The sequence below is a fragment of the Anarhichas minor genome, unplaced genomic scaffold, assembly GCF_050575085.1.
Source record: "Anarhichas minor isolate MPS153535 unplaced genomic scaffold, ASM5057508v1 ptg000004l, whole genome shotgun sequence".
NCBI lineage: Eukaryota > Metazoa > Chordata > Actinopteri > Perciformes > Anarhichadidae > Anarhichas > Anarhichas minor.
In genome coordinates, this window is record NW_027466450.1 from 6,770,565 (window position 1) to 6,789,951 (window position 19,387).

At 40.5% G+C, this 19,387-nt stretch overlaps 1 protein-coding gene across 1 annotated transcript; it reads left to right on the forward strand.

Moving 5' to 3' along the window:
* Window positions 1-6,920: 6,920 nt before the first annotated feature.
* On the forward strand, window positions 6,921-15,582 carry chn1 (chimerin 1). Its single transcript, XM_076103619.1, has 7 exons — window positions 6,921-7,172; window positions 8,537-8,621; window positions 11,547-11,720; window positions 13,134-13,211; window positions 13,933-14,070; window positions 14,898-15,003; window positions 15,411-15,582. The coding sequence occupies exons 1-7, from the start codon at window positions 6,921-6,923 to the stop codon at window positions 15,580-15,582; spliced, it is 1,005 nt and encodes a 334-aa protein (XP_075959734.1).
* Window positions 15,583-19,387: the final 3,805 nt, after the last annotated feature.

The following is a 19,387-nucleotide window of genomic DNA, read 5'->3' on the forward strand; positions in this document are numbered from 1 at the left end:
GCACTGTAAACAGATGCTACTCTTCTGCAGTAAGTGATACACAATAAGATACAATATGGTCAGCACTCCACAGGTTCGTGTCCTCCTCAGCGCAGAGCAGACAGCGAGCAGGTTACCGATCAGAAAGTCGAGCCCCGCAGCCACAATGTGACGCTGGGCCACCTGTCCGCAAACAAAGGAGCTAGAGGAGCAGATCATTTGTGAACGGAAACATACATTTTTTACATTTCTTTTATGTTCTGGATGCTGTTTGAGTCTGTGAACACAAGTGACTGTTCACAGGTCATCAGCCTGTATACAGTGTAGTACAGTACATATGGTGCAAAACCAAAAGAATGAATGATGCAGCATTGAGACTACACATAAAGTAAAGCATGAAATAAGGTACTAAAAAGTAGTGCAACACGCAGGACAACCACGTAAGATGGTGTTGTAGAAGAATAGAAAAGTATAAATATAAATGAGAGTGTATGACGCCAGGCCAGTCTAGTTCTACCACAACGAACGCACAAAACCATCCAGCTTTGTGAATATTAACACAAGAAAGGACTTTCCCACCATAAATAGAATGCTAATGAAAAGTAATGATTTCTTGGAAGATTTCTGGAAAGACCTATGTAATTTGGTGCTATATTTGCAGAGCCTAGAGAATAACACATGTGGTTGTGTTGTGCAAATCGAGTAAATAATCATTCATCTTTGATTATTATTGGAATCTTAATTCTACATGTTGAAGTTGTATGCTTACCTTTTGGTTACACTAGCTTTGCAAAACAATTTAATTGGAGTTGTCGCTGTCACAATCTCTTTTTCAGCTGAATCCATAATATATAGCGCCAAACGACATGAATATTTCTGGGAAACTTGTAAAAAAAATGATCGGGAAATAATTTGCAATCACCGTCACCAAGACAAGAGAACACAAAATGAACGACTCAAATACTTTTGATCATATGTGAATCTATACTTTTGTTCTATAAATCATGTTTAAATCGTTCTGGTGGCAGAATATTTTGGTCTGCTGCCGTCATGTGTTCGTTCAACCATAATGCATTTTGTAACTAACAGGATATGAATGCATTGACATGATGAGCCTGAAATGCTAATCCAGATTTAAATCCAGTCGCTGCTGCACACCTAGCTGTTAATCTGGATGTTTAATCATATGTGTGAATATTCCTTTGTCTTGATTCCTACACATAGGACCTCTGACCTGGTGTCTGTTATTGATGAGACTCAAACTGATTGTGCAAGAGCTCATTGTCTTTACAGTTCAATATTTAACAAAAATACTTATTAACTCTTGGAAAGATACAGAATACCCCAAAATGTTAAACTATTCCTTTTAAGAATACATGTGAAAAGCTGTGCCGTTTAAGAAGTAAACGAACCCTTTACAGATCAGGCATTCCTTTGCTATTCTGTTAAAACACCCAAAGAATGTCCAAATACTTCAGGCATTAACACAATCATCCTATCCTGTTATCATCACCCTGTTGCCAAAATAGCAGAGGCACAAGGAGCCATTCGTCATGCTCTGAAGCACTGTTGTTGGGGAAAACTGCTCACCGCAGAACCACACAGAGATATAAGACCATTCAAAGCCTCTTAATTATTCTCCACAGCCATTTGTCATTCCATATAATACAGTCGTTCTTTATAAAAGTAGCTGATTCCCAAAGTAGATGGCTTTGTGGCAACTAAATTGATTCTCAAGACAGGATTAATGACAGCATTTGTACATGGCTGCCTGTATTTACTTTTTGTTATGGGACCTCCACGATTTTCTTCTTTTCTTCATCAGGAGCAAAGGCAGACATTCCTGGCTCAGACAAACGTAGAGGAGATTGTTTTTCTTATTTACAGCAGCTATTATGCTCTATTTTGTAAGCCAGTTGATAATATAAAGACTATCTGTACATCATTTGGGAAAAAAAATGAAAAGTTGCCAAGGAAAACTAAATCATCCTGTAAAGACTAGATTTTATTTTGTATCTAATTTGTATGTAAAGTTACATAACATACATAGAGGTAGAGAATTTGACGGAAACAGCATCACTAATCTCGAAACCTATTTTTGTTATACTATTTTGTCTATTTCCCATTAATAGAACTTTTGCACGATTAATTGGCGGTCAAAGAGACCGAGGGGGAATAACACAAAGTTGAAGGTATTTTCAAAACCTAAAAGACTTTATTTTTTTTGTATTACTACCAGCTAAGTATGAACAGAAACTACACCTTTTAAAGGATTTGCTGCTCATTGTGAGTGTGAAACATGACAGCAGTTACGTGATCACTGATTTGCACGTCATTGAAGCACTGAGTCACTGTTATGTTCAGTTGCTGATATTTTCAGACAACACTGTTTACTGTTAACAATTAGAATCAGCAGTGGGTTTATTGCCAAGTAGGTTTTCACATGTATTTTTGTGCATAACAATGCATGCATTTATCAGGACTGGTTCACTGAGAAAATATTCCTCTATTTAAATATACCGGTGGCACAGATCTAGCCATTGCAACATATGTCATGTAGGTTTTTGCTTAAAAATCACACATTCAAGATTTTAAATCTACAGTTTGAAACGCAGCTGTGACTATAACCTCACACTGTATTGTTATTATTGTAAAGAATGTGTCGTATGTATGCTCTGACCTTGCTGTGTGAATAGCAAAGCGTGATAGCAGCCTCCCATACATCACTGTCAAAACGCAGACTGTTCCAGCCACATCCAGGTAATCTATTTATCCTGGTAATTTGTTCCACGTTTCTAGCAAGCGCAGCAAAAAAAAAAAAAAAAAGCAAAGATTTGAGCTGCATCTTATGCATATGGGGTATTTCCCGGTGTTGGTGGTCGAAAAATATATCGCCTTTCTTTGCCAGCGATTCACATTATCGTCTTTACCTTTAGGTCCAATGATGGATGATTGTAGAATGAGGTGTTATTTGCTTCACTGTAAATGGCAACAAAATGTTAAAGTACAGACACTCCTGTCACAGTGTGAACAGCTACAATGCATGACAAGATTCAAGGATGAGGTTGGTGGATCAGCCGCCTTTTACATTAATTTGAAGCCTTTCAGTGTTGGATATGACTAAAACGGCATCTCTTTATTTTGTCATTTGCTTTGGTTATGAATTCTGATTTATGGATTAAGATGAAGACAACTGTTATGTATCTCAAATGAAGAGTGTTGCGTGAGAGATAGAAATCATAGCCCTGAGAGTTCACAGATCACGGGAGCGAATATTGCTGTCCTCTTAATGGGTCTTTATGCCGATGCTGTCAGCAGTGCATTACAGGAACATTTCCTTATGTAACAACCTTCCTAACCCACATAAGTAGTCACACCAACAGCTTAAGGGCTTACAAGAGAGATTGAAGAAATAATGTTTTAACAAAGAACATTTTGAGATCAAAATCATGTTAAATAGCAAGATTAAATAGTTTGAATCCTCGACCCTTTTATCATTCATCATGTTACAGTATGACAGAGTGCTTATTATTGGTGATTTTAATACCCATGTTTGTTGCCCCTTTTTTTATTTCTAATTGTATTAAACTTTTAGATTTTTTTAGTTTGAACCTGATTTGTGAAGCAACTGAGCCATGACAAAGGACACTAGACCTTGTGCTCTCCCATGGTTTTTGTGTGGATGATGTGAACTTAACTGATTTTGCAGTCTCTGATCATAAGGCAGTGCTTTTCTAGGTTCCAGTCGTCTCTCCTACAAACCCCCCACAGTGATTTGCCCCTTAAATTCTCTCTGGTTTTGCTTCTGCCGTGCTTTTACCGAATCACACACACCTTTTAATATCAGTGAACAGTTTGGCCTCCCCGTAGATGAGCTTGTCAGTTTAATTAACAGTTTGTTCACAAACATTTTGGATTTCATAGCTCCAATCAGGTGTAAGAAGCTGACATTCTTCTCTGTCATGGTTTGATGAAGATGTAAGGAACTTAAAGAGATGGACGCAGAGAAGGCAGAACGAAACTGGAAAAAAGATAAACTCAGTGACTCCCTTGCCTCTCGAAAAAATGTAATGTTGATCTGTCAGTACACAATTGAAGATTTCTTTCCAATCTGATCACTAAAATGGGTCACAATCCCAGAATTCTCTTTTAAATCATAAACTCTGTAATCTGTCCCCGTCTAGCCAGCCAGTTGATTCAACCCCAGAGAGATGTAAGGATTTTCATTACTTTTATAATGAAATAGAATTTCTGCAGCAGTTTGATACTGAACTTGTGGAGCCTGATGCTGACTCCTGCCCACCTTCAACACTAACCCACTTTACAAAATCTCTCTGTCACCCTTGGAACGCATTGTTGCACTTTCAAAATCATCCACTTGCAGGTCAGTCTGCATTCCCACTTGGTTTTTAAAAGCTGTATTTCAGACGGTTGGTCCAGACATTTGAGCCATTATTAACTGCTGTCTGTTAACCGGTAACTCAACTCTAATTTTAAACATGCTACTGTTTACTTTACTGTTTTATTTGCTGTCCGGGCCCTTCAGCTCTGGAACTCCATTTCTGGAGATCTAAGGCAGGCTCATACAGTATCCTCTTTTAAAACTCTCCTGAAGACTCACTTTTACTTATTCCTACATATAACAGATTTTATTTATTGCAAATCTTGCTCCATCTAGTTTGATCTCTTTGTTTCTGGATCTTATTTGCTTTTATGTTTTTATTGTGAAGCACTTTGTAACTTTGTTTTGAAAGGTGCTATATAAATAAAGTTATTATTATTAGTAGTAGTAGTAGTATTAATCAATGTGGCTGGATCGAAACATTCAAAGAAACTCACTTTTGCTGGCTGAACACGGATGGACATCACAGAGATACAAAAGATAGGATACTGTATACATCCATCCTCAAGAGTCCCATCTCTGGACATGTTGGGGAAACAAGCAAATCAATCAGAGTCAATTAGAGCTGCGTTCAAAGTAAACCACATCCTGGGACTCAGACTCTAGTTCTGCACTTAACAGCAGGCAACGCAATTATGCTGCAAAACCCTCTAAAGTGCTCAGGGTCTGAGAGGATGAACGGGTGCATATAAAAGACTCTTACTGTCTTTTATCTGTACCACTCCCAGGTACCCTCCTGAGCAGAGACTTTTGCCGGAGCATGAGAGAGTAGAGCTGCACTAGAAGCCCTCTGTTTCATGTGTTTCATGTTGTGATCTGAACTCCTTCATACACCACAGTTTGGGCCGCCATTTCACATAAGTACGCTGATCTTCAAAGGCTCCTTTTCTGCTGCCCTTCCTCTGTTCATACTCTCATTTTGATACCTCTCTGCTGAGGTGGCATGGGGGTCCTTATTGATTTCCATAGGAGAGTATGTACAGTCACTTCCTGCAGCTGCCCTCTGTTAAAAGGTGAGAACGCTGCACTTTAACAGCTGAGTCTGAATTAGACTCTGAGCCGTGGGAGCATAATCACATTTGACTTGCAGTGTGAATCACAGAGGCAGGTTGCGGATCCTTTCTCCCACATTGCTGTCTTGATGCTATATTTGATACTTCATTTGCATGCACACAACACAACGCTCGCATCAGTGTAAACCTCAAGGAAACAAACATTCAGACAAAGACTGCAAAGAAAAAGAGAGAAGGCTCCCAGCTTCCAGACAGACGTTGTTAAATTCTTTATTGTATATTTTATCTTAATGTAAGAAGATGCAGTATGCTGCTGGTAACAAGGAACATTGATACGATTCATCATACAAATGATTAAACTGGATAAGATTTCATACAATTTAAAATGTCTTGTTTAATTCCTTTAAGGTGATTTTTGTATTGTTTATTTGTAAGACAAGGCAAGCTTATTGATATAGCATATAAGGCAATTCAATGTCCTTCACATGATGCACAAAAGACATGAAATACAACATTTAAAGACATAACATTTCAAAGCTGTTTCATCATGTGTGGAGGATTAAAAACAAAGCTCAAGCTGATTTTGTTTCAGGAGTTGCTATATATTTCAGTTTATTCTTCATCATTTTGATTTATCATTGATATATTTAGATTTTTTTTTAATTTGTAGATCATCACTTTGTATCAAAGCGTGCATTCAAATCAATGATCCCATTTTTTTTGTTGCTTGCGTGCTTTTGTGTTCGTGCTCGTCGTGGTCCCAGCCATGACCAGTTTCTGTGGCAACATGATTTTGAAAATAGCTCCTCTCTAACGGCCCACTGCTGTCGCAAGTTCTGCAGGCAGCATCCCGCTCTTGATGCATGACTCATTCATTGCTCATTATCATCCCACCCTCATTTCATCCTACCCCAGGTCCCCATGCTTGGATATCTGATGGAGACGGTTGTGTGGGGGCGGGGTATAGTGCCTACTATAGAAGCCGGTGTGCCCATGCTGTGATTGGCTGGTGGGATCCCTTTAATCTGCTGTGACTACTACAGGGTCCGCCCCCGTACTCCTCCCCCTCGCTCTCCCGCCCTGACGGCATCCATACACAATAGTGTGCTGTTTCTGTTCCAGGGAGAATATCAGCTCTGCACAGGGAGGAGAGGATTAGCACGACCACTCAGCTCATCTGCATACACGTTCCCAGAGAACCACATGAGCACCCAAGGCTGCACCTCTTTTGTATAAAACCTGGCACTCCTATAACAGAGGCTCCATTTCATCTACTGTCACTGCTGTGAGAGGATTTAATAAGGACCACAGTTTTTTCCCTTTCGGATTCTTTAAAAAACACTTCAGGATCTTTTTTACCATTTAAATTTGCAATTTGTTGTCTGTGATGTCTCTATAATTGGGACAATGCAAGCAATATCATTTGATATAGTCTTGCTCTGAGCATCACACAGTTTTCCCCTCCTTTTTGGGACTTCTCTACTGAGGCTGTTCCTTCCTCTGGTTTGGGAGACTGTAGCACCAGAATGCCATCTAGAGAGTCCTATGAGGTTCACAAGGAAGAGAAGTCCCTGGTGCAGAAGGCCAAGCGAGAGGCCAATCAGGAGGATATTCTGGCGGCAGCTCTGGGGATGAGGATGGGGCCACAGAAACCTCCAGCCACTTTCTGGCAGCCACTTAAACTATTTGCCTATTCACAGCTCACCTCACTGGTTCGCAGAGCCACGCTGAAGGAGAGCGAGCGGACACCCAAATCTGAGAAAGTCCACAACTTCAAGGTGAGACTTAAATAATTATTATCAGATGTTGCCTCTCCAAAACGTTGCTTTAATTTCATCATATGTGGCCAGAGGGCTGCTTGTGAGAGATGGGAGGAGGAAGAGGGGGGAGAGTTACAGAGTGGGAGAGATGGGATGAAAAACAGAGCTGTTTTGGTCTGTCCAATGAGCTTTTATCAAAAGAAAAATCTGTTGGGTGGTCTGTGGACCACTGCTGTTAGTTTGAGCTCCAGATGGAGAGATTAGGCCGATGGAGAGGGCAAACAGTGGAGGAGTGTCTCCCTATTTGGCTCAGGCTCACTCTCCTAGTTTGGCTGGTTAATGGGATGGGAGCAGCAGGTGAAATATTACCTTCAAAGCATTCAAACCAATCTATTTCTGCTGCTTTGTTCGTTAGAATTAATGAATGTTGCATTTTAACAGTGTATAGTTCCTGTGATCAAAGCTCCCACAACTAAAGGATGATGTACAATGTGAGTGAATTTATAATGAGGTGAGTATCAACAACATCTGTGTGCTAAAAGAAGTCTCTGAATTTTAAACTCTCTAAATTAAGGTCCCTGGCAGTTAAACGTCACTTTTATCAAATAAACTATAGTTTCACTCTGACATTTTCATAACCTTCTGCCTCTAAAATGAATTACTCTAAATGAATACATTCACCGCCTGCTTGTAGATGTTTTTCTTGCCAGTAAACCGAAAAGGAAGACGTGATGCAATACGTATCACAAACCAAACAAAGAACAATCATATGATCATTTAAACAGCACAGATTGACTAGAGACAAATTGTAATGCCAAGATTCTTTAAATATGAAAAGAAATGTCACATGATTGGGATAACCATCAGTTAATATTCTTTAACACATTGATCAAACTGCACCGTGTTATGCCAGTCAGAAACTAGCAGTTCTTTATCAAAGCGGTTTGTTTGTCTGCTGTATCTGCTGTTGACTTAATAGGAAAACAGGGAGAGCTGTGGCTTGCTCGGGCTCCCAGAGGCCTCCCTGATTGGATGGGCTGTTGCAGCCTGGTGGATTGTTGGGACTTCCTTTCCTTCACCAGCAAGGTGGCCTCCCACTGTTTCCATAGCAGGTTTCCCTGACATCTTGCACCCTCAGTCTGATTAAAAGTCAAATCCTACTGTGCCATGATGGCAAAAAGCCCGAGTATTGTCAGTTTGAGGGTCTGTTTGAACAACAAACCTCCTCCTCCTCCTCTGCCTCATTTAAAGTGGCAGCACCTACAGGTCTCCTGACTAAAGAAGGAGATGTGGTATCTATGGAGCAAACGGCTAAAACTCCCCACTGTTTTCTCACTGTGCTTCATTACTAATGTCTGTCACTGTCCTCCTCTCTGTTGTAGGTCCACACCTTCCGAGGGCCTCACTGGTGTGAACACTGTGCCAGCTTCATGTGGGGACTGATGGCTCAGGGGGTCAAATGTGCAGGTACATCTTGTTCTCAGGCTTATATATAAACTGCCTTCATGGCACATTCATGGTATACAAAGGGGGCATTGCTGTATATGGGTTACTTGGTTATTAGTGCAACTGGAGCTGGATTATTGAGTTTTAATCGAAAATCCCAACAGTGGTTTCTATGGATTAGTTGTATAATAGAGTGAAATGAGAGCTTTATATGATGTAACATGTACTTTACACTATGTTAAAACCTGATTTTGACCTACTTTTTCCCCACTGCTTTGTGAATGGATTAGCTGTACAAACCAGCAGAAGAATCAATTTTAGCACCGTCAGCCATCACTGACAGCTTATTTAAAAAAAATCTAAAAGTAGCTCTTTAGTCTTTAAATAATAACTACGTTTTTTAGTTCAGGACTTGGGTTGTTCTCCTTGTCATTATTACAATAACAAAGGCACTCTGTGTTTCCACTTCCATGACTTTAATGGTTAAACATTTGCTGCATCATAACCTAATAAACACACAACAGTAGGCTCGCTACAGCAGCAGACAAAAGTAATGCGATTAAAGGTGATGTATTTGTACTTTTCAAAATGCATTTCATCATTATATGCTCCACAGTGTAAGCATATTTTGAAAAATATTCACCTTCAATCTGTAATAATGTTCATACTTTGTGTATGTAACATTCACACGTTGTTATTGTGAGGTGAATGCTTCTGTTGAATTTGCCCGTTTGCTTGTCAAATGCTCTGACGTGGTTTCTGTTTCACCATAGCTGTTGCTGGAATTCGTTTCATATCCCAGAATAGTGCTGTAATATAGTCTGAAGTGTGTCTTTGATGTTTTATTGATGAAACAAAGTATGTCACACAAATCTGTGGGAGCTCTGGCGTTAATTATTAACGTTCTGATTTTGAACACTAGCAATAATAAAAAAGAAGGCGGATGTGTTTGGAGCTAATCTCTACAAACTCTTATGTTGCCATTTCTTCAGTCTCGACCACAGCTACCAGAATCTAGGGCAGCGAAGTCTCACGTGATGCTCAAATTTGCATACCAAAAAAAAAAGTTCTCCCACCCCCTTTTCTTTTTGTGTGTGTGAACTGTTATTGGCCGCGTGCCAGGAAGCCAGCCTCTGCTTGTGCTTGTTGTGCCACATTTCCTCATCAGAGTACGCCCCCCCCCCCCCCCCCCCCCCAGCCTCATCCCATCATGCCCATGAAGGAAAACAAAGCTGGCATGTCTCTTTAATGAGGAGCGGAGCTCGGAGCGTGGGGAAGGACCTCTGTTTCCACACACATTAAAATGCAGCGGCTTCAACCAAAGAGCTAGGTCAAGCAGCTCAACCTCTATTTAACTTACTTGGTAAAAAAAAAAAAAAAAGAAACAGACCATCCAACAAATACGGTGGTACATTTTGCTTTCAGTTCCAGTCAGAAAAGGAACGGTTTTAACTGGTCGACATGGTGATAGTGCGCTGATTAGAAATTAGCAACCAGCCACCATTAAACCTTTTCTCAGAGCCCTTTAGCCAAAACGGAGCTGCAGTCTCCTCTCCATAGCAACGGAGACGGAGCTGACGGTGCAGTAATGCAGCATCCCCTGTCGCTTGGCTTCCAGTGTCCCTCGGGCCCCCTTCTCACCCTCACCCGGCCCACCTGGGACCCGGGGCCGTCAGTGGGCTCACATGGCCACCAGGAGCTCAGTGTCTGATGACAGGCCGTCCTCCATTACACTGCCTGTCTCATATCCTCAAGAGAATCATCTCTTAAAGTAATTACATTTCTGCATCAATGCATATAAATGCAGGCGTTTCTCCAGGGATCCATATTAATCTCAATATTGTCATGTGGTCCTCCAGAAGCATAGATTATTTGCTCTCAGATGTATTTTGTATCAAAATTTTTAAAAAGTAGCGATTCTTCGGAGGGATTAAAATGCAATTTTTTATGTTTTTGGAATCAAAAAGCAGACAGGATTTGTCAAAAAACCCTATCAGTACTTGGAAACGACTCAAAAGATCTAAGAGCATGAAGAGCTGCCCTATTTCAGTCTGGGAAACTAGGTCTAGTGTAGCCCGCAGCGCCTCAATTGCTGGTTCCACAGCCATTGTGTGTGAGCTTGGATTTGGAAAGGAATAGAGCACACAGCAGTAGCGCCCTCCTCCAGGCCACAGCGTTTTCAGTGTTCCTCTAATTCCCTCCATGCGTCTCTGTTACAAAGCAGAGCTGCAGTCTCTCTCTCTCTGCATCTGCTCTCCACGGGCTCCTCTGTTCCCGACAAGGTGAATCCTGCCCTGAAACAGCTGTGCCTCAGGCCCCGTCCGCTGTGACTGAAGACAAAACGCAATGTGGGATACTTAAACTGACATCATGACTAATATGCCATTTAAACACCCAGCGTGGTGTATCCTGCGCCTGGAAATATCATATAGAAGGGGAAAGAATCTCCCCACTTTTGATGATTATCTAATGCATTTTGTTTGAATGACCAGTGAATGCTTTCATACAAATTGAAATTAGATACACACAAACATTTAATAGATTACTGTCTTGTGGTTAATCATTGTTTTATTTTACTGTTCTTAATAAACTCTGGAGGTGACTTTGGATCTGTCCGGCTTCTCAAGGTGACTTCCATGCCGTGTGTGGTGGAGAGAGAGAGGAGCTCTCCAGTGGTCATGTGACATTTAGGGGGCAAACATTGATCAAGGGAATTAACACTCCTCTGCAAGCCAAAACACACACGAAACCAGCCGACCAAATCCAAATTAACCTGATGTCGAATGTGAATTTGTATTTTAGTCCTCCGTTTAGAGATAAAATGGCTGACCTACGAGAAATAATTTATTTGACTTTGTATTGGCGTTGACAAATGTTTAAATTAAATAACTCTTTTCAAGCTACAGACATTCATGAACTACACCTGCTGTATGTCTCTTTCTGTAGATTGTGGTTTAAACGTCCACAAACAATGTTCATCTCTGGTGCCCGACGACTGCAAACCAGACCTGAGACACATCCGTAAAATCTACAGCTGTGACCTCACGACCCTGGTGAAAGCCTATAATACAGCGCGACCCATGGTGGTGGACATGTGCATACGAGAGATCGAGTCTAGAGGTCAGTTTAACACGTCTGTGTGTGTGTGTGTGTGTGTGTGTGTGTGTGTTTCATATGTATACCTCAATATAATTTTCCCCCAAGATGTAAATATACAGTTTAGTTTATATATAAATTGAATACATGTTAAGCCCTAACAGCTGTAAAGCTAGACTCTGAGTTACTGACAATAATTGGCTGATTGGAGGCTTTCTATTGAAGGATTATAGCTGACATGCTGCAAACAAACAAAGAAAGGCGATAATAATTGAACTCACCGCTGCATCTTTATTTTAATTTTAAATGCAGCCTAATTTATAATATATATATAACAAATATTTACATCTATATCCATAAGAAAACATCTTGTGATTTCTCTGAAATTTTTTAAGTTCAATTTCAAGTTTTGGAATTTGGAAATTCACATAAAACAATGAAATGTTGAGCATTTAACAAATTCAAAACTTAAATTTCAGAAAATGTATTTTTTTGACACGACATCACTTTTAAAGTTGAGATCCTAACAAACATAACCAATTTAACTGAAGGACTTTGATATTGGACACTTACATTTTCTATCTGTGAAACCAAAAAAATGTAAACATCAATTAATATACAGTTATGGAAAATACATAAATTACCCTCTCGAAATGTCTACATTCAGACGGATAGTTTTCAAAGTACTGTTAGTGTTTCAAAGCCATGAATTAAGTAGCATTTCAATATTAAGCATTTAGTAGTGATTCAACTTCATAAAAAGGTATTCTATTTCTCATGAGATCCAAACCTGTAGAAACTTCTTTGCTTCCATGAAGACAATTCAATTACTTTTAACGATCCCTTTAAAATACCATTTGAAATTAAGTTTATGGATGCTGTTTACTGTATTTATGGTGCTTATGGCTTTCCTCTCATTTTAAATATGCGATCTGCAATATATATACTATTGTTTGAGGTGCTTAAAGTCTGCCTACATTACTAACTGCGGTAATGTTTTTTGGGCGGGGTGAATGACTGAGAGGAGTGATGAGTGTTCTGGTAGTAATTGTGAACGTGTAATGAGGAATACATTACTCTGTTTCCTGCTGCCTTATTTGATTGCATTTCAGTTAAATCATTCAACTATGTAGGAAACTCACTGCTCCCTCATTGTCTGCCCGCTAATATATGTCTGCAGCTAAGTTTGATTTATGTCTTTATTATTTTGCCCAGTGATGCAGAAAACTATTGGCATGCGCCCATGTTGTTCTATTGTGTGACATGGTGGACATTTTATCCTTCATTTCTTATGCATATTTAAGGGTGTTTAATGGCATTTCTTAAATTACCCAAGGGGATATATATGCTGGTGAATTTTTCTACATTACTCATGACAGCCCTGATGATGTCTAAAAGGTTGCTTTTTTTAAATTGTTAATATGTTTTTTTCTCAAGGACTGATGTCTGAAGGCCTTTACAGAATATCTGGATTCAGCGATTTGTTGGAAGAAGTCAAGATGGCGTTTGACAAAGGTATGTGTTCCTTTATTGATTTCTGTCAGCCTATTCCATGACGGTTGACATAGCGTGCTTTCATATGTTTACAAAGGACACACAGAACACTTCAGATTAATGGGAAAGTGACACATTTGTGGAGGATTACTGTCCATCTGGGAGTGCAGATCCTATCCTGACATGTCCCTCTCACGCAGGCTTCCACAGTGTGGACAGACAGGGGGACCTCAGGGGATAGAAACCATGGATGTACTCTCACTGCCTCAAACATAGCTGTAAAAAAACACACACAAAACACTTCCGCTGTGTTGGGATTCAGTAGTAGACTTAGTGAGAATGAGCCTGTCTTTGTCCAGTGCAGTGTGAATTTTAACTGTAAGAAAAACCCTGCAGCAGTGGGCTAAACTCTCCACCAGATCCGCCTGTGGGAGATCATCCATGACAGAGTGTCACTCCAGCTCATAGCGCTGTGATGCTCAGTCTGCCAGCACAAGTAGGCCATGGCCTGCTCTGGAAAGCATGCATAACTGAAGGAAAGTCAGAATAAAACAGGCCAGGCGGATGATAGCTGCTACTTTGCAAAATACAAAGCGAGAGAAGATTTGTCTTTTTTCTTTCCACCCACAGTAACACAATCTCTTTACTCTTCAATTCACACGATGATGTGAAAGTGTTGATGTCAACCATTTTTACAGTGTGAAAACTCACTTCTTCTCGTCTCCATCACACATCCTCACAGATGGCGAGAAGACAGACATCTCAGTGAATGCCTATGAAGACATCAATATCATCACGGGTGCACTGAAACTTTACCTCAGGGATTTGCCTGTTCCCATCATCTCATACGATGCTTACCCCAGGTTCATCGAGGCTGCAAGTAAGTCACAACGAGACAAATTAGTCAGAAACACACCTGTTTTACTGCGTCAGATGTTGCTGCAGTTAAAGGTGGCAAACAGTCACTGTTAAGCTTCATGTCGTTGGCTTCAGGTGGTCACACAGCGAGACACATTACAGACAATAGCTGCAATAGTGTTTTATCTTTAAAATCTTTATTTGCAGATAATGACAGATGACAGACACATCTCAGCTCTAGTATATTGGCTTAATTATATAAAACACTTAAACGTCTGTATGTGAGGGAATCTAATTAACTGACTTCCAGTAAATACTAATGTTTGATTTCTGTCGAGACTGATTCCATAAATATGTTTATAATGCATACATTCTGTAGTTTGCAGGGTTCTTGTGTTAGACTGCACTTAATATAATGTCCTTTTGACTGTGTGTGTCGTGTGTGTCTGCTGCCAGCACAACAGCAGTCCTTTGCTGTTATTTAAAACTTCGCTTACACAGATTGTATGGTTGTTATTGAGAAAAGGGTCATTTTCCTCAGTTGCATTTGGAACAGAATTGTTAAAATGCAGCTTTATACAGCTCACGTAGAATAAGTTGAAAACTTTAAAAGCTGAACAAGTATTCAACTCCAATTGTGCTCCTAATTTGCAAACCACGACAGTCAAGGACACATTCACAATGTTAATCTGCATTAGCCATCTTAAGCAGCCCCAGACTTCCTCTCAGAGACTAATGGCTTTTATTGCCCCACAGGAAATAACTACATTGATTTCTGCTTGTGTCCTCTGAGGTCAGAGAGTGTAGTCTGGCCTCTCTAACTACACGCTCCTCTCCGTTTCTGTTCAGAGCTCACAGACCCAGAGAAGAAGCTGGAAGCTTTCCGTGAGGCTCTTGCTTTGCTGCCGCCATCGCACAGTGAAACATTAAAGTACCTCATGGCGCACTTAAAAAGGTGAGCAATGCAGTCGAACGCTGCGAGAGCTAAGGGACTGTGTGAAAATAGACAAGAGCAAGGGCTTCTAGAAGAGGGGGATGATTAGTGTTTTGTTTTTGATGAAGGGAGAGTAATATATATTATATTTCATGGTTTAAATTGGAGGACACTCAAATTCTTCGCACACTTTTAACTACGGGTGGCTAAATACCAATATCAAAAGTGTTACATTATTTAGAGATTTTGTGGGGAGAGTGTTTCAAAAAGGTGAAGGTCTAATATTAGAAACACTGGGAGGGCCTTGCTCAAAAATAAAATAAAAACCTGATGCCCAGTCCTCACCACAAAACTGATTTTCATACAGTCCCTATTTCCAGAATATGTCATTGTTTAATAATCTTTCTTCTTTTCATACATATTCGCAGGGTGACACAGAATGAGAAATTCAACCTGATGAACGCAGAGAACCTCGCCATCATTTTCGGACCCACCCTCATGCGCGCACCAGACCTGGACGCCATAACATCACTCAACGACATCCGCTACCAGAGACAGGTGGTGGAGGTGCTCATTAAAAATGAAGATGTGCTCTTCTAAACACAGATCAGGACTTTTATAGAACGGCTATCTAATCATTCTTTTGTGTAAAGACTTGAATGACTGTTTGTATTACATTGATTGATACATGTTTTTTAAATGCCCTTTGTATGGACTAGTGCTGCCCTAACATCTCTCCTTTCCTGTATTGGGTGTGGACGATGAACTTTACACTTTTAAGTACTTTATGTCTCCCCATTTTTGTCGGGGGATTTTCAGAAGCTGACAGGCCAGCATGCATGGTGCAAGGTCTTTGTTGCTTTGTAGTCGTAACCCAGCATGTGTTAAGATCGTGTAGTGCTGAGATTTCGCTTTTGTCTGTTTTGTAGTAGTTATAGTCCACATTCCCAGCTGCCTGCTGTGCATTTTCTTTTCTGTCACACATTGTATAGCTGGGTGTAAAAATGTGCTACTGATATTTCTGGGGTAATTTCTATGATGCTGTATTTTTTTGATCTTTGTATGTGACCTGAATACCTGTAGTTGAATGCGCCTTTCCTGTTAACGTGTACACACTGGTGCATCTGCCTGACCGTAACATTTTATTGTGTTTAAATTTTTTATTGTAATGTTTTTGTACGCAACTTGTGCATGATCACTTTAATTTATTAAACCTTACTCTGAGAAATGATGTGCTTCATGTGTCATCTCACTTAGCATAATAAAGATCTACATCAAATTGTGTGTGTCAGGATCCCTGTCAGACCCTACACCTCCCATGGCCACACAGCTGCAGCCACTCCAGCTGATCACCTCCTGCAGCCTGACACACCAGACTCAGGTCCCAATAACGATACCCCTGGCAATATATAAACTCTGGTCCTGCAGTCTGGGGTTGTCAGGTCGTACCGTCTTTCACCCGCTTCAACCCTGTTGCAGCTACTCCCTCGAGCGCCTGCCTCCGGTGTCCGTCGGTCCGGGAATCCCCGTGCCCTCTGTGTTAACGGACTACTCACCGCCGCTCTGCCCTCAGTTGTGTTAGCGGACTACACACGCCGTCAAGCTGCCAGCTCTCCAGTGTCGAGCCACGGGACTCACACCGTCGATCTGCCTACTCTCTGGTATCGAGCCACGGGACATCACGCCGTCAAGCTACCAGCCCTCCGGTGTCGAGCCACGGGACTCACACCGTCGAGCTACCAGCCCTCCGGTGTCGAGCCACGGGACTCACACCGTCGATCTGCCTACTCTCTGGTGTCGGACCTCGGGCTCCACACCTTCACACACCTACACAATAAAACCTGTTTTGCTGTACTCTGTCTCCTGTGGTCTTGCGTTTGGGTCCTATCCGTGAAATCCCGTGACAGTGTGTTAAAACTACTTTTTACGGCCACTTTTGGGCAGTAGAAACAAGCTGTAAACACAACTTCAAAGTTGATATGGTAAACATGTGGGCCTCATTGTAAATGAGAAATGGTTCTCAACCAAATCACTGATTCACGTGTCTTTGCCCTGAAGGATAAGTCCGGCAATGTAAAATATATAACATATTGTCATAAAGACTAAAACCAGAAATGTATTTATTTCACGAACAAATATTGACTGTAAAGCCAAAATTATGTTCTTTGAGCCATCGGCCTCCATTGTTGCACTAAACACCTCAATGCGCTGGCTGATGTTTTCCATTATCACCCTGGACAATTTCGGGTCAATCCGTAACGCTCCATCCTCCTGCCATAAATTCTCACTAGAGCGCCAAACGTGTATTAATCGCTGAAAATACTCCCCAACAAATGTACTATTTATTCCTGTTTGAGTAATGTTAGCTACAAACAGCAGTTCCCAGCTATTTTAGGTAATTAGCCTAATTCAAAAATCTGTAGAATCTGATTGGGCTTGGGGCTGAGTGCCACGGACAGCAAGGGGAAATCAGAAATTATCAAGATACAGACAAACACATTCTTGTCTTTTCATGGGATTTGTTGGCAATAGTAAAAATATATAATAACAGCATATCCTTGAAAAGACTGATATATAAACATTTGATGCTGCTTAAAACATTTGAACTGAGCAACATTGTGGCTGCAGATATGATTAGTGTTCCATTCTGTATATTCAGAATGACATGTTGTGCCTAAAAGCCTCACGTCATGTGACTTTACTGTACATAAACCCCTCTAACAACACATCAGTCACACTGATTCATGGTGAGATTAAAACCAAACACACAACACCTAAGGCAACACCACTCGAGAGACTGTTAATTACTGGATATATGTGCAAACAATGCCACATCAAATTTATGCATTGTGGGTTTAATCACCCACAGGTTATGTCTTTCCAAGCAATTTCTATAAACCAGCCATGCACAGCGATCAGTGACTCATTACACGACCACTGTTTCAAACTGTTTAGCCTCCAATATGAGTTATTTGGATAGTATCTTCATTTTACATTGCGTATTAATTTTTTTTTTTTTTTGGACACGTGAGCTGTCAGGTGTGATTATTGTTGACAGATATAATATCTGACGTAACCACAGTGTTTGTGTTGTTCGAAGCTTTATGTTCAGCTTTTCCCCGTGTTTAGTTTTTTGCGCTTTAAATATCACCACAAAGCATCTGAGAAGCAATCACTGCTTGACATTTAATCACTGGGGTGTTGTGACCACATCACATTGAGTTAATGTAAGCCAAATTCAGACTTGTCTCTGGTGATTGTGTGGCAAAATTGGATTTTCATCCGACCGTTTATCCTCCCCCGCCATTATCAGCCATTTTAGATATATCATACCTTCATCTACATCAGGCACTGACTGTGAAAGGAGGTAAGCCACACCAATAAAGCTATCGAGCTTTTTACCCTTCAGTCGGATGCTGTGATAACATCGTGCGTGTTGGAGTAATGTCTGCCAAATGCATTGTGCGGTGGATTTGCCTCATTCACTGTAATGAGACTACATTTGAAAGGCTGTGATCCATGAGATAACTGACTTTTCACTGTTGACTGGATGCTAATGCTTTCCTCCAGCTGACCTGAATATTCAAATGTAGCAATATAAAGAAATATTCAGTTCACCAATGTGAAGTATTTGAAATCAAAACATTTTATTCTGTTAGATATAATCACGATTTTTTTGTATTTCATAAAGAACTCGCAACAGAGTAATAATCATATAAAAGGGTGAATTAATGTTGCTGTGCTTATACAATGCTAATTTATATGAAGGGTGATTTTACCTTTTAACAAACCAGCACCGTCAAAATAAGACTTGCATACTTAGCAACAGTGAAACCATATAATGGTTTATGATAATGTAAATATAAGAGTCTGCCAAGGACTGTTACTAATGCTGTTCAATGTCAAACGTTGCCATATTTATGTTGGAATATCATGTAAAAAACAAACATTAAACACACATCAGAATCTCTTTGTCTCACATCTCTCTGTGAAAACTCTAATCCTCTTAATCTTCATCGAGGCATAAACATCCAGTATGTTGTCCAGTTTTCATTCACCTCCCTGCAGATATTACATGGACGCTTTCATTCAGATTCAATGAACATTTAATCACACACAGCGCAGTTATATACACACAGCTTATAGTCCTCCAGAGACTGGAATTCAAAGTGTTTTAATTAACAGTTGACAGAGAACCAAAACGCCTGGGACTACAGGTTGGCTGAGCAGATACAATGCTGGCTTGTCCCGTGTTACATGACAGACTTGAAGAAAGGCAAAGCGGTGCTTACATGGTGTAAGTTCAGGTTGCTTGGGTGATAGGAGATAGAGAGGGGGTGGGTTGAGACAAATCTCTCATAATTCAGACATTGCCAAAATGGTCATTTGTCCTTAAGTAAGATGA